General features: G+C 51.2%; 1 protein-coding gene across 1 annotated transcript in view; it reads left to right on the forward strand.

Annotated features, from left to right (window-relative positions):
• Window positions 1-14,131, forward strand: part of xylt1 (xylosyltransferase I) — a 67,186-nt gene extending 53,055 nt beyond the window's left edge. The window contains exons 8-11 of the mRNA XM_061232851.1: window positions 740-1,005; window positions 4,237-4,432; window positions 6,882-7,215; window positions 9,961-14,131. Coding sequence (XP_061088835.1) covers window positions 740-1,005; window positions 4,237-4,432; window positions 6,882-7,215; window positions 9,961-10,283 — 1,119 coding nt within the window. The 3' untranslated portion in view covers window positions 10,284-14,131. The remainder of the gene's footprint in view (window positions 1-739; window positions 1,006-4,236; window positions 4,433-6,881; window positions 7,216-9,960) is intronic.
• Window positions 14,132-14,439: the final 308 nt, after the last annotated feature.

Genomic DNA, 14,439 nt, shown 5'->3' on the forward strand with positions numbered 1-14,439 from the left:
TCTTTCTGTTGACGCTCTGAAGTCTCGTAATCAGCGGAATTGATATTAATCCTGTGTTGTTGTTGGCTTTTATTGAAGTCGTTGTGCGGGCCGTCAAGGCCCTCTTCGGGGCTGTCAGCCATTTTAGCGAGCGGCTCTCCTCCCCCGTGATTGGGCTCGATCACAGATATCATCCTTTCTTCATGCCCGCCTTGTTACTGTCACCGGGACGCGCTGCCGATGACGGAAAGAGAGGAGGCTGGGTCTAATAAATGCAGGCCTTATATTCTGTCAGGGACAGCGCTCTAACTTTGATTTATTTTCATCTGCGCTCGTACATATCGGCTGAAAAAGTTCCACCGCGGCGTCACATATCATGAAGGTAAACTGTCTGTCTCAATTTCTCTTTTCCGCCACCAGCGTCTCTCAGCCTCCCACAGAGACTCCCACGGTGTACCCACGCCATGTTTTGCTTGGTACTAGCTCTCAATCTTCTCTGTCTCCCTCTCTCTCCCTCTCCCTCCCTCTACCTCCCCCTCTACTTCTCCATCGCTCTCTCCCTCCTTCCTCAATCCCTCCTGTCAACCCCTTCACCCCCTCTCCCTCTCCTTCACTCTCTCCCTCTCCTCACCCCCTCTACCTCCCCCTCTATTTCTCTTTCACTCTCGCCCTCCTTCCTCACTCCCTCCCACCCTCCTCTCCCTGTCCTCCCCCTCACCCCCCTCTCCCTCTCCCTCCCTCTTTCTTTCCCTCTCTGCAGCAAACGGCCAGACCCACGTTCTTCGCCCGTAAGTTTGAGGCCAGCGTGAACCAGGAGATTGTGAACCAGCTGGACAGCTTCCTGTTTGGCGGCGCGGTGGCGGGCGCGGCGGGGCTCCGGGCGTACTGGGAGAACGTGTACGACGAGCCGGACGGTCTGCACAGCCTGAGCGACGCCCAGCTCACCCACTACCACTCCTTCAGCCGCATGGGCCTGCTGCGCGCCGCCAGCGCCCTGCAGGGAGACCCCAACGACAGCAGCTGCAGGTCTGAGCCCAGCGCACACACGCGCACTCACTCACACGCACACACACACACGCGCCCACACACACACACACACACACACACACACCACCAGCGCCCTGCAAGGAGACCCCAACGACAGCAGCTGCAGGTCTGAGCTCAGCGCACGCACACACACGCGTACTCACACACATACACTCAGACACCCACCCACACACGCACTCACACACACCCACACACGCACTCAGACACACATGCACTCACAGACACCCACACACACACGCACACACACTCACACACACCCACACACGCACTCAGACACACATGCACTCACAGACACCCACCCACACACGCACGCACACACACTCACACACACACAATCAGACACACACGCACTCACAGACACTCACCCACACACGCACTCATGCACACCCAGATACACACGCACTCACAGACACACACCCACACACGCACTCACGCACACACACACACACACACACTCACACACACATGCACTCACGCACACACACGCAATCACACACGCACTCACGCACACACTCACACACTCATTTGCACGCACACACTCTCACACACATACAGCACACAGGGCACACGCACTCTGACACACTCACGCAAACACAGACAGGCACACACACACACCACTGTACAGAACATCCTGTCTGCTCACCCCCGCTGCTCAATCACCTCTCAAACCCTCTTTTACACGCAGATACTGCAGTTAAGTGACATAATTTATTGCAGCTGGTCTGCCGTTAAAAGTAAACCCAACGTTTAACAAGCTCCGGGGAACGCGTTCTCGTTTATGTATGTGCTTTGCCTCTGAATGCGAGCGTGATGCACCTTGTGAGTACACAAAAAATCAGGAAAAGCGCCAGAACCTCGCTCAGAAAGAGCTGACGGACATTTTGCAGAGAGAGATGGGGAAGGAGGGCGTCTCTCATGCCCTGAGCGCTCTGAAAGTTACCGCTACACTCTGTGTCTGTCTGTCTGTCTGTCTGTCTGTCTGTCTCTGTCTCTGTCTCTGTCTCTGTCTCTGTCTCTGTCTCTGTCTCTGTCTCTGTCTCTGTCTCTGTCTCTGTCTCTGTCTCTGTCTCTGTCTCTGTCTCTGTCTCTGTGTGTGGGTGTCAGAGGTAACGGGGACAGCACTGGTCAGAGGGGGGCCTCTGGGAAAGCGGGGGGTTGGCGGCCCGGGGGGTTGGCGGCCCAAGCGGGTGGCAGTTGTCAGAAAGGCTCCTGATAGGAAGAGAGGAGGCACGAGGCTGTTTGGCGGCTGTTTGACGACTGGGATCAGGAGGTGGCAGAGTCGCGTCTGCACTCAGATAATCGCGCAGGAAGCACGGTTCCGCGCGACAAGCCACAGAACCGCAGCGTTTCCCCTGGCTACATCTGTTCCCACTCACTGCTCCGGCTGTAGAAAGGCTGTCGAGTCCAGGAGAGGGACTGTGTTTCGGGGAAGTGCGCATGCGACAGCGTGTTTAGCAACGCTAAGCGCAGCGGATATGAGAAGTGAAAACTGAAGACGGGCCGTTTTGGGGAAGAAGCGGACCTGGGTTTATCACGTGTGGGGTTGGGGAGGGGGGGGGGGGTGTTTGTATCTCAGCCGGGGAGGGGAGAGGGAGAGGGAGAGAGGTTGATTTCTGTCTTTCGCAGCCTGCTGTTACACTGGCAAGGAGAGCCTGAAGGGCAGGGCTGAATGGCGGCTCTGTGCTGCCCATGTGCTCTGCTCTCTGGGGAGCCAGGGTGGGGGGTGGGGGTACCAAGCTCTCGGTGCGGGTGTAAATATTTGCTGTTCTGCTTGTCAGGGTAGTTGTGCGGGGATGGGCCAGCGTCTGCCTGGCCTGGAATACAGATGAGGGGGGTGCGGGGGGGGGGGGTACGGGAGGGGGGCGGAGGGGGGGTACTGTTCTGCAGGAGCGCCCGTGTCTCCGCCGGTCCTGTTTGTTTTCCGTCTGCCCGTCTCTCCCCCGGCCTCTGGTCCCCCGCGCCCCACGTGCTCAAGCAGCCGCAGGGCTCCCGCCTCGCACCGCCAGACCTCTTCCTCCACGGTGCGGGGGGCTCCCCGCTCGGCCGGGACGGGGGGCTCAGACAACACTGAGCCCATTCACGCGGCCGGCCTTTATTAGATCTCAGCGAGCGGCCATTACGGCTCCGCGGAAGGGGGGGAGCGATTTGCACGGAATTCGCGCCTCCCCCCCTTTACCTTTTGTGCGTTTACAAAGGTTCCTCGGGACGGCGGCGACGGTAATTCTTCTCGCCTCTCCTTAATTTGTTTTTTGAGACGCGATAACGTTAATAGAGCGCAGGGGCGATGGGAGCATTAGCGCATAATGCACGGCGCAGTTAAACAAGCGGAGATAAGGGGAGCGGGGGATTAGGACCGCGAGCGATGAAGCCGTCATCTGTGGTCCGGGAGAAGACAACGCTACCCTCGCGCCGTCGCTAATTTCCTCTAACAAGCCCCCGCCCCCCTCCCCGAATGCAGAGGTTTGTTCAGCTGTCATCTCCGGCATTCGCTCGGAATATACATGCGCTCAGGAATCGGCTGGGCTTCTTACGTGTGCTAATTTCTGCTGCATTCCGTTCCCCTGAATTTCCTGAGGTGGCTTGCTGGGAGACTGTGTCCTTTTCCCCCTCCCTCGTACCTTTGTTTAACCTTCTCTCTGGTGGGACTGCTGTCCTTGGAGCGCGCTCAGTACGAGGAGGTAGCGGTGGGAGGTGAAGGGGCTTTTTTGGGGCTGGGGGGGGGGGTCCTCTCCGTGTGTCTGTTCCACAGGGCCGGGGTGACGTGTAAGAAGCCGCCAGACGGTCAGAATGTCAGCGTCTGGTGACGTCACCGGCTGAGAATGCGTCAGGCTCCGGGGAGGTTGTCTGTGTGCGTCTCGGTGGGTTTGTGTTTCTTTGGGGGGGGGGCTCAGACGGACCGTGACGGGGTCCGTATGCCCGGAGTGGGGGGCCGGAACAGACCGCCGCTCGGTCTGGACCAATCGGACGGGTCTCGCTGGCAGAGCTGGCCAGCAGATGCTAAAGAATAAAGGTCACAGAACAAGGAGGCCTTATCCAGTCCTGCCAGCAGCACACACTGAGAGGCCCCAGATTAGATCTGCATCAGCATAACAGAGCATCCTCCTGACTGGGCACCTTCATGGGCAAGCGGGCGTCCTGCTCTCACGCTTGTGTAGGACAGGAGGTGGAGACGTTCCCAGTAGCCTCTGAATGTGTCCGTTTGTGTCTCAGGTACTTTCCCATGGGCCACCCGGTGTCAGTCCACGCGTACTTCCTGTCCGACCGCTTCCAGGGGTACCTGGTGAGGCACCACGCCACCAACCTGGCCACCAGCAAGCTGGAGACCATGGAGACCTGGGTCATGCCCAAGAAGGGCTTCAAGATCGCCAACCCGCCCAACAGCTTCACCCGCCTACAGTTTGCAGAGGTATAACATCTGTGACAAAAAAGATAGACCATTATGAAATGAACTATTCTCTTTTTTGGTTGATATTGCCATGATGGTTTTACACAGATAGTACACAGTCGTGATGATATTGCATGAATAATATATAGTTTGGTTAGTAATGTTCTGTTATATATACCCATATTGCAATGTTGATAATGCTCGAGTAATACACCACTGATCTGGTGATCTACCATTGGTCCAGGAGCACTGGCTGAGAAATATGTAAAAACCACGTGTGTCTAAATGCTGCACTCATTCCTCTCATTTGTTGTTGTGTGGCGATAGCTCCCATCACTGTCTTTGCGCATTAAGTGTAAAAGATCCTGTTTGCATTTTAATCTAAAGCCTAGAGCCTCCCACAGTCAAGATGTTCCTTTCTTCCTGTATCTGCCTCTCTCCATCTTGCATCACAACACCGGAGCGCGTCCTCAAAGGCGGCGTGTTAACATGCAGGACGCACGCCCTGAAAATCTCAATAATTAGACCAGAAGGAACAGAGACGTTTCTGTTTTTCACACTTGAGTCGCCTTCCCTGGCAGGCAGAATAATTCGGAACGTCAGTGTCAGATGTTGCATCAATTCATATTCTGCCTCCTCTTCATAAGCATTTTAGAGATATTCTGTGATCTCCGGCTGAAAGGCTGGGGGAGAGAACAGCGCTTCCCTTCCATATTAACTCGTCTCGACTGCGCGAAGCCTGCCCTGTTTCGGAGGAGGGCAGCGTGGCAGCAGTGGATATTCTTCCTGGGATGGGGGGAGGAAACGGTGTACGTGTCCTGTTGAGAAACGGTCTGGCTGTGCTGGGACGGAACAACATGGCCGCCGTCCTCAGCACGGCTCTGGTTATACATGTTTCTCAGGCAGGGGGGCTCCTCCTGGTTCGTATTAAACACCTGCATGCGCTTACCCGGAGAAGGCTGCCACTAATAAGGCCCGAACAGACCCCGAGGGCCCTGCCTCGCAGCCGTAAAATACTTTTAATAAACTCCAGCTGTGGCTTTCGCCGCTCGGTAACAGATGATCAAATTGACCTGTCATGTTTTATAGTGGTACTTTATTGGCTAGCCGGTAGGGGCTCTTTTTTCCAGCACTGGAGCGGGGGGGGGGAAAGCCGGGCCATATAGAACTGTGTAAGGAAGCTCCCAGTCTCCTTGGTGACCGGAACATTCCACACTAAGAACTTGCGTATCCTGCAACGGAAAACATGGCTACGAGCAAAAAAAAAAACATACAAAGTCTCTTATTCACGAGGCTGCGACTACTTGCTTAGGCACGCGGTGACGTTACCTGCCTTCCTTAAGCCGCGTTAGCTCCTGAAGAGCGCATGGTGATTTACTGTCGATATGGCTCAAAGCGCAGACGCCAGCAGGCCTCCTTCACATGATAGATAAGTCTCGAGGCAGGCAATCACGATGCGGCGCATAAACAATAAAGAGAAGGCACCGTTGCAGAAAGGATACGACTTCGGCCTGTCCTGCATTAGCTGTTTCCAAACGGCCGGCCCCTCCAGTCGATGGACTCTGTGGTCAAGTGCTTTGTGCTTATGATGGAGGTCAGGGAAGTGCTGAATGCTCAGAAGCAGATGTATTTATAAAGCCCCCCGTTCTCACTTCTCCGCCTGCTTAATATAGACACGTTTACAGGCAGCCATTGATCGGCAGGCTCTGTTAATCAGCCGCTGTAATGACCATCAGATCCCAGAGCCGCCATCCGGCTCGCGTTTCTTAACGCCCCCTCTAGACGCCTCCGCCTCCGCCTTCCTCGCTTTCGGGACGCACCGCGGTCGTTACCGCGGTAAGGCGCTGGCCGATTGTCTTCCACCGCTGTTTGTTTAGGTGTGAGAGCGATCCCGGTCCCCAGGGGGCCTCGGGGCGAGGCGTCCGGTTAACACAGGGATCACCGCAGCGGCCCCTCCCTCTGCATTGATCCGCAGGATCATTTACCTTAAGTGTGTCTCGCATCGACCCGGCCGCGGTGCAAGGTCCGCTGGGAAACCGGCGGGTTCTCGCCCCGCTCCCCCCACCTCCCCTTAGCGCCGGGCTACCTCTGCTACCTCAGGAGGCGGCCACTTGCTTTTGAAGAACATGACTTTTCAATTAATGGCCGTTTGAAGGGTTTAGGCAGGCATTTGCTACTTAGTTGAGAGAGTAACCTCTGAACTCTGCTATTCCTCGCTCTGCTTCCTTCTTCCTGTTTCCCTTCTGTCTGCCTACTCTGTTCCTCTTTCTTGGACTTTTTTGTTTCTCTCGCTCTTACTCTCTGTTTCACTCTTTCCTGCTGTTTCCCCTTCACTCTCTTACCCTCTATTTCCTTCTTCCTCTCTGTCACTTTCTCTCTCATATCCTCCCTATTTCAATCTGTCTTTCTCTCTCATCCTCCCTATTTCAATCTGTCTTTCTCTCTCTCCCTCTCCCCCGCTTTCTCTCAGATTGGGACAGAGTGGGACGCTAAAGAAAGATTGTTCCGGAACTTCGGGGGGCTGATGGGGCCCACAGAGGAGCCGGTGGGAATGCAGAAGTGGGGCAAAGGCGCCAACGTGACTGTGACGGTGGTGTGGGTGGACCCCACTAACGTCATCGCCGCCACTTACGACATCCTGATCGACGCCAGCGCGGAGTACACGCACTACAGACCCCCCCTGAACCTGCCCCTGAGGCCCGGGGTGTGGACTGTGCGTGTGCTGCACCACTGGACCCCGGTGGCCGAAACGCGCTTCCTCATCACGCCCCTGGCCTACAGCAAGCACCAGCCCATCCGCCAAGGTGAGCGACCGACCGCCGCATTGCACACACACGCACACACACACGCACGCACACACACACACACGTGCACGCAGGCACGCACACACACACACACGCACGTGCGCAGATACACACACGTGCGCGCACACACATACACACACCTACATGCACACACACACACACACACACACACATACGGTTCAGGGGGTGGCAGTTATACCTTCACACCAGCACAGGGAGCTCTGAGCTGTGCACAGTTGGAAGCGGGAATTATCCCTCATTCATCCAGTGGCGTGTTGGATTTGCATGAGAACTGTAATGAAAAATCCAAAAATAACCGTATTGATGAGTCAGATTTCAATACCGACTAATTAGAGCTGCACTTGTTTGCTGTCAGCGCCTCAGACGTGTGTTACGTTAAATACAGTAACGAAGCTGGGCCCCCACTGACGGGTCCGTGACACTGCTAGACTAATGAACTGAAAGTTTCACTACCAGTCGGCTGGGAAACGCAGCCAAACGAGTTGGAAAGTGTCGGAAAATGTTGGTCAGCGAGCTCTGTTGCTTTAATTATATATGCATAAACAAATGGAGCTTGGATTCTAAAGTTACCTGCTGTGGGACTTGGAGCATTGCGCCACTGAAGCAATTCAATTATTTTACTTTTCCTGGCAAATGTTACTGTTTGTTTGCTCCTTGTTGATGATACGAAACAGATGCCTAACTGGTTTACATAGCCTCGGTCCCTGAGCAGGGGGCTCTTCGCGTCTGCGAAGGTCAGTCACGCTGGGTCTCAAAGGCACTTTCAGAGCTGCACGCTCCCGCTACCTTTCCCGCTGGCCGTGTGTGCGCATGCAGACCGCCAAACCGCCGGCTCCAGCCTCCCGAGAGGCGGTACACCTGGGCCGGCCGTCTCATCTCGCGGACGCCGAAGTTAGCACCTTCCTCGCCGAAGCCGCGTCTCTCTCGCCAAGCTCGCAGCTCCGTTCCCCCCCCCCTCCTCCTCCTCCTCCTCCTCCCCCCAGATTTACGGCCTGGCCTGGCGTCTGCCCCCCCGCTCCAAGCTGTTCCTCCGTCGCGGCGAGCCAATAAGCGTTTAGGGAGCGGCGTCTCGCAGGCCGACGCCCGCGGTGCCGCTGGCCCCTGAAGGCCGGCAGTCTGGCGGAGCGCAGGGCCCCCGGCCCCTGGGTGCTCCGGGGAGGAGCCCGGAGAAGCGCTGAGTCTGGGTAACGTGTGGGTGCGAGTCTGGAGGCACAATACTCGCCCTGAGGAGGGCAGCTCGAGCCCTGGTGTGAGGAGGGATGAGGAATCTACATCTTTACCCTCAGTCCCCTGTAGTCTTCCTGTGACCCCACCCTCCCCAACCGCACCACCACACTGCTACCTCTATACTGCTGAAACCAGGACAAATGTCCCCCTGTGGCTGTAATCAGACCTGGAAAAATGTCATTGTTTTGGATTCAAATACTTCTTCGTGCTCGATTGATCTTGCCTGGTGCAGTTGGACCAACCAAGAGGACCAGAAGGTGGTGTTTGCACTTTTTGAGAGGTTCCCATACACCAGACAAGCCCAGTAGAGTGTAAAAAAAAGTACGAATAAGAATCCAAAACAATGAAGTATTTGACCCAGGTCTGGACATAACTCTTATGTAGTGCTGATATAGATTGGCATTGTCCTGCTTGTACAGCCTGGCAGCCTCCCAACCTTTGATGGAAGAAGAGGCACCCAGTAAATCCCGCAGTTTAATTTTGCAGCACTGCAGCATAGCCAAATTGGATTAAAAGGCTGCAATATGCAACACACTGTTTTCAAATCTTATTGTGTTAAGCCCATGTTACACAAAGTCATTTACATGCAACTATAATTGTACGGCTAAATCCATCTTAGATTTGGTCTTGTAGCACGGAGCTCAGTCTCTCTGCAACGCACTGGCAGCCCTGCTCAGCTAATTGAAGTAGACATCAGTTATTTTCCACGAAACTGATTTTGTGCAATATCCATTCCGTGCACACAGACTTTTCATACTATTTATCTGTTTAGAATTATATTGGCTAGCCATCTCCCAATTCACACATGGTTTTAGTTTTGTTAGCTCTCATCCCTGAGGATTAACAAAACTAAAGAACATAATGCAAGCTCTTAGGATGAATTTTCCTTGCTGTAAAATATAGCTCAATACTGGTAGCATATGGCCATATTACTCACATACTTCTATTGCATTTCACTTTCCCATAAATCTTATAAAATTTCCTATAAATGTTCCTATAACAATAAAAGTGATCACATGATACACCATCTGTGTATTTGTAGTCCATGGGGGGGGGGGGCAACTCTGTTCCTGGGCAGCCACAGGGTGTGCTGGTTTTTGTTTTCACCTCAAATACAACAACCATTAAGACCAAGAAAACCATACGAGATGAGTCAACTGCAATGGACTACTGTAATGGATAATTAAGTGCAGAGTTACCGCAAAAACCAGCAGACTCTGCGCCTCTCCAGGACCAATGCCAACTATGGTGTAGTCCATTGTTTCTCAACTCCAGTCCAGAAGATTTTTGTTGTAACCAGGAACACCCACACCTGATTTAACTAGTCAAGGGCATTCTTGGTGGTTTGATTGCTTCAGTCATTAAATCAGGCGTGTAACTTCCTGGTCACAACAAAAAACCTTCTGGTAAGTGGCTCCTGTGGACTTGCCAGAGTTTAGAAACGCTCATGTTTCCACAGTCCATTGCGCCATAACTGAATCCGTTTCCGTCTCACAGAGGATGCCCTGAGGTTCCACAACGGGCCGGCCAAGAACAGCTACATGGAGCAGAGCTTCCACGGCCTGAACCCGGTGCTGAACATCCCGGTGCACCTGGGCCAGGTGGAGGAGGCCCAGCGCAACGCGGGCCTGACGGGGGCCGAGCTGGAGCGCTGGGTGGACAGCCTGGTGCGGGAGGTGTGGTCGGCCGTGGACGTGTGTTCGACGGGCCCCAGCGCCTGCCCCGTCATGCAGGCCTGCGCCAAAACGGCCTGGAGCTCCCTCAGCCCCGACCCCAAGTCCCAGCTGGGGCCGCCCGGCGCCGACGGCCGCATCAGGTAGCACCCTCTGCTGGCCAGGAGGCTCCGCGGTTACGGTTGTTTTTTAAATTATGATTTTTTATTTCTGTCATCCCTTATTGAGAAATGAAGTGCATTTTTATACATTTTTAAGAAAACGTTAGGCAGAAAACGCGATGAAATGACAAGCACCAATCCGGGGGGTGTTCTGCAAAAGTTTTAGAGTATTCCCTTCTGGTCTGATAGGCTTTTAGGTTTTATTTTCTTAAGTATTTTTTAATTTTATTACGGACAATACTGTGATTGATGCTTCGGTTCCTGTATTTGGATGAGAGGAAAGCAGTGCTACAGAATGCCTTGCCCATGCTGAGTAAAGGGACAAGAGACTGATCTCACAACATCTGAATGCAGCAAGCGTACTGTAGAGTGCACATTAAACACTGGTAGCCAGACCAAAAGGGAATCTCGTCTGGGTAGTTCTTACTGTCGCGCACTCCAGAGACACTCGAACGCTCCTCCGAACAGGCGCTCGGATTTATTTAAGAAGCACAGATCCGGGCCAAAATCAGCCTGGCAGTGCGCGTATCTCTGGCAGGATCACAGCACTACTAAACCGTGGGAGTTTAGAGTGGAGGTCTGGAGAGAAGGCCTGCGGCCCGGGGCCCTGATGCAGGAGGGAGCCCTGGGTGGAGGCGGGGTGCTGTCGATGTGTATCGGGGTGTCGGAGCGTTGCTCCTGCAGACTGCCCGAAACTTGAAGTGCGGGCGTGTCAGCTGTGCTGGCGCTCTGCTCCTCCAGCGTTTCTCTTCTCTGTTTCTTTTATTGTATGTACACTTATTATTTTTGACCAAGCTGGGAAAAAAAGCTGAAAGAAATTAACGTTGGGTTGGAAAATGAGTAATGAGTAGCTATTTATTTATAAGTTTATATAAATACAAATATTTTTAGTCAATGACTAATGACTTCACGCTGCTTTTGCAGCTTGGTGAATATTTTTTGTAAACAAGCTGCCTTTATTTACAAAGGCCATCGCCCCGATCCGGTACCTGTAGGCAGAGTCCTGTGTCTCAGTGTGGTCCAGTCTCAGTAAAATCCCTATAGCGCTATATTACATATTTCAAGCACATTACTTATAACTCCATAGCTGGGGGCTAACGGGTCAGCCGATCCTTCCAACTCCTCCAGTTTGGAAAGTATAAAAAAACATTAAAAATGAAGATTAATGTTGTGTTGTGCAATTCTTTAATTGGTCGATGTTGGTCCCAGAATGTGAGTGCTTTCAGTGCTGTGATAACATGTATTAATGAACATTTTGGTTCAGGTTGGATCAAATGACAAATTAACTGAACTGTCAGATTAACCCCCAGGGCTGTTGAATTGTAGAGACAAATGTCACCTCATTGGCTCCAGTAGTGATAAGCGTTCTCTGTCCTGCTGCTCTGGTCACACTCACTCTCTGTGTGTGCTTTCTATGGTTTTAATTTCTCTGGAAACCTGCAAGCTCTCTGCTTTGCTCAGTAAAAAATAATCAAAAACCAAAATCAGGAAAATACCTCCTTCTTCATTGGCCTGTCAAATACAAAGAGACTCATCTTGAATGAATCAGTCAAAAAAAAATCAATTTATCATTCCCACTGAGCTTAAAGTGTCGATTACAAACATAGTTCATAGTTATTTTAAGATCAGTCAGTCTGCCCTCCGCAAGCCTTTTGCTGGTGAGATTAAAGATGGAATGAGGTCTGGGACTTTTAATTGAATGACTTTCATGGTGCATTGTGGGATGTGAAGGAGGCCCTGCGCCAGCCCTCCTGCGGAAGGCCTCGGGTCACTGCGGCCCGGGCCCCGTCGTACTGGACTGACACCTCAGCACTTACTGCCACCGATGCTGTATAGTCACTCGTGCTGATGTCCTCCGTAGCGGAAAGCACCACTGCTGCTGCTACATCCCATCTCACAGGCCTCTGCTCACGGACCTGCTCACCGCACTGATGCTCATTGGGCGCTGATGCGGCAGCACCGGAGTGACTGGGGCAGGTGTTCCTGTCCTCTCACACGTGTCAGAGTCAGACAGAGACCGCCATCGAAGCTGAGCCGGGCAGAGAGCCGCGCAGACAGCAGGGTGTGAAAGCTCGCCGCCGAGAGAGAGCCCGGTCCGGCCTGGTCTCACTGCAGACACCAGGGCCTGCGCTCCTGCAGTGAGATCAGGTGTCTCAGCAGCACAGTACTGTAAATACTGTTCTGCACTCATGTCAACCTGTACGTTTTGTAGTAACGGGCCATAAACGGGTGCATTCTCAAAGAGTGCACTCTTTGTACACACTCAAAGTTGTGTGTGTTTTTGAGGGTTGGGAGGACAGAAATGGGGAATCTTCCTGGAACACATGTACAGTGCTGGCACGAATTATGGAAACACTGCATTCGATTTTGATGATTAATGCAATATTTTGCAACAATTTCTCTTTTGGACATGATGTTAAATGTAAATTGAGCAGTCTATTGTTGAACGTTTTATAATCAGCTTGGATTGGTATCTCGTTGTCCGGTGTATTTCTATATACGATAATGATATTCATGCAAAGAAAATTATTTTTATTTTTATTCTTGCCTTGTATACTTTATTTCAAATTACTGATGGTCACATAAGGTCATTTGCCCTTGTGGTTAAGAAGATAACCGCTTTGAATACATTTTTACAGACTTTACAAAATTGCACAGAGAAAACTTAAGAGTACAAAACTTATTTAAGCACAGTGTTTCCATCATTTGCAGCAGTACTATATTCGTCTGATTGTAAGGGAAATTGAGGGCTTCGTAATTAACAGTTGTAATATTGTTTCTGAGGACTTTGTCGTGTACACAACACAGAATCATGGGTTTGAAGCTGATTTCCTTTCCTGTGTTTCACTTCCTGCTGTGGGTAAATTATGTGTTTAACGGCGTTGTCAACGGAGAGATTGACAAAGTAATCAAACATGAATGGTGGGGGCGGGGTAATGCACACAAAAATGGTGGGTGAAAACATCTCTCTGCTGTCACAAGCCGGCTAACATTTCAGCACAATGGAAAATACTTAAGTGGCATTTACATTTCTTGAAAGAGTCGCAAACCGTCAGTTGTTTTCCTTTAAGGAAAATGCCCAAGGGCCTCTGGTGAGCCACGGATGGAGGTAGATCAAACAGGATATCTGTGTGGCCCTGTCCATGCACCTTCAATTGAGTCCTTCATACTTCACCCATTGTTTAAAAATGATTATTTAAAAAAATAATTCTACAAGTTAATCTATGTGAAATAACTATTTTGTTATAAATAATATACATGAAGAAAATGTACATAGGTATTTTGTAATGGGAAGATGTTTAAAAAAAAGTATTGTAAATACTGTTCTGTTCAAAGGTAAAAAATAAATGAAGGTACAGACATGGATAAAATTAAGAATCTCGCTGCCTAGCACATGAAGAGACATTTAAGACGTGGTGTATGTTTTGTAAATGTATCGAATCCACAAGGAAGCGGAATTAGTTTGGACGCTCTTTGTCAGTATTCACCGTTCAGAGAATATCATGTCGGATTGTTGTTCTCTCTGCTGGAATGTTTTGTTGAGCAACTGTTGCACAAACTTCTCTGAATTCCCCATTCCCTCTACTACAGGGGAGCTCTGTGCCTTAGCTGTTGTCCTGTCTAGGGAACTATTACTTTGTGTCTATGAACAAAAATGATATTTCTTTCAGTTCTGCAACAATGGAAAAGTACCATGCTGTATGTGAAGATAATGGTAACAAACCAAAAAGATGTCCGCTGATGTAAATATGAGGCCTTCTTTTTTTCTTTTCTTTGTTTTCGTTTGTTTGTTTTGTTTTTTGAATTTTAAAATAAAAGATATTGAAATATTCACTGCGGAGTTCTTGTCTCTCTGCTTCTCCTTGGGAAATCATTATGCGCATTCGTGTTTCTGAACGGAGATGGTACGGTCCGTACAGTCTGTACAGTCTGTAGACGCAAATGAAATGAGGCTGCAATAACAGGCAAAGTGATCTGCTTGACATTACGGAGTGAAAAGAGGTAATATGATATGACCTTTTGTGGAGCTGGTACGAATGGTATCTTTAGGAATCGGCATTTTCTCATTGAGGAATCCTGCCAGGTGACACAATGCACTTTCAGTTTCTACTGATGATTGATGAGATAGTCGAGACCAATAT

This window comes from Conger conger, chromosome 2 (genome assembly GCF_963514075.1).
Source record: "Conger conger chromosome 2, fConCon1.1, whole genome shotgun sequence".
Classification (NCBI taxonomy): domain Eukaryota; kingdom Metazoa; phylum Chordata; class Actinopteri; order Anguilliformes; family Congridae; genus Conger; species Conger conger.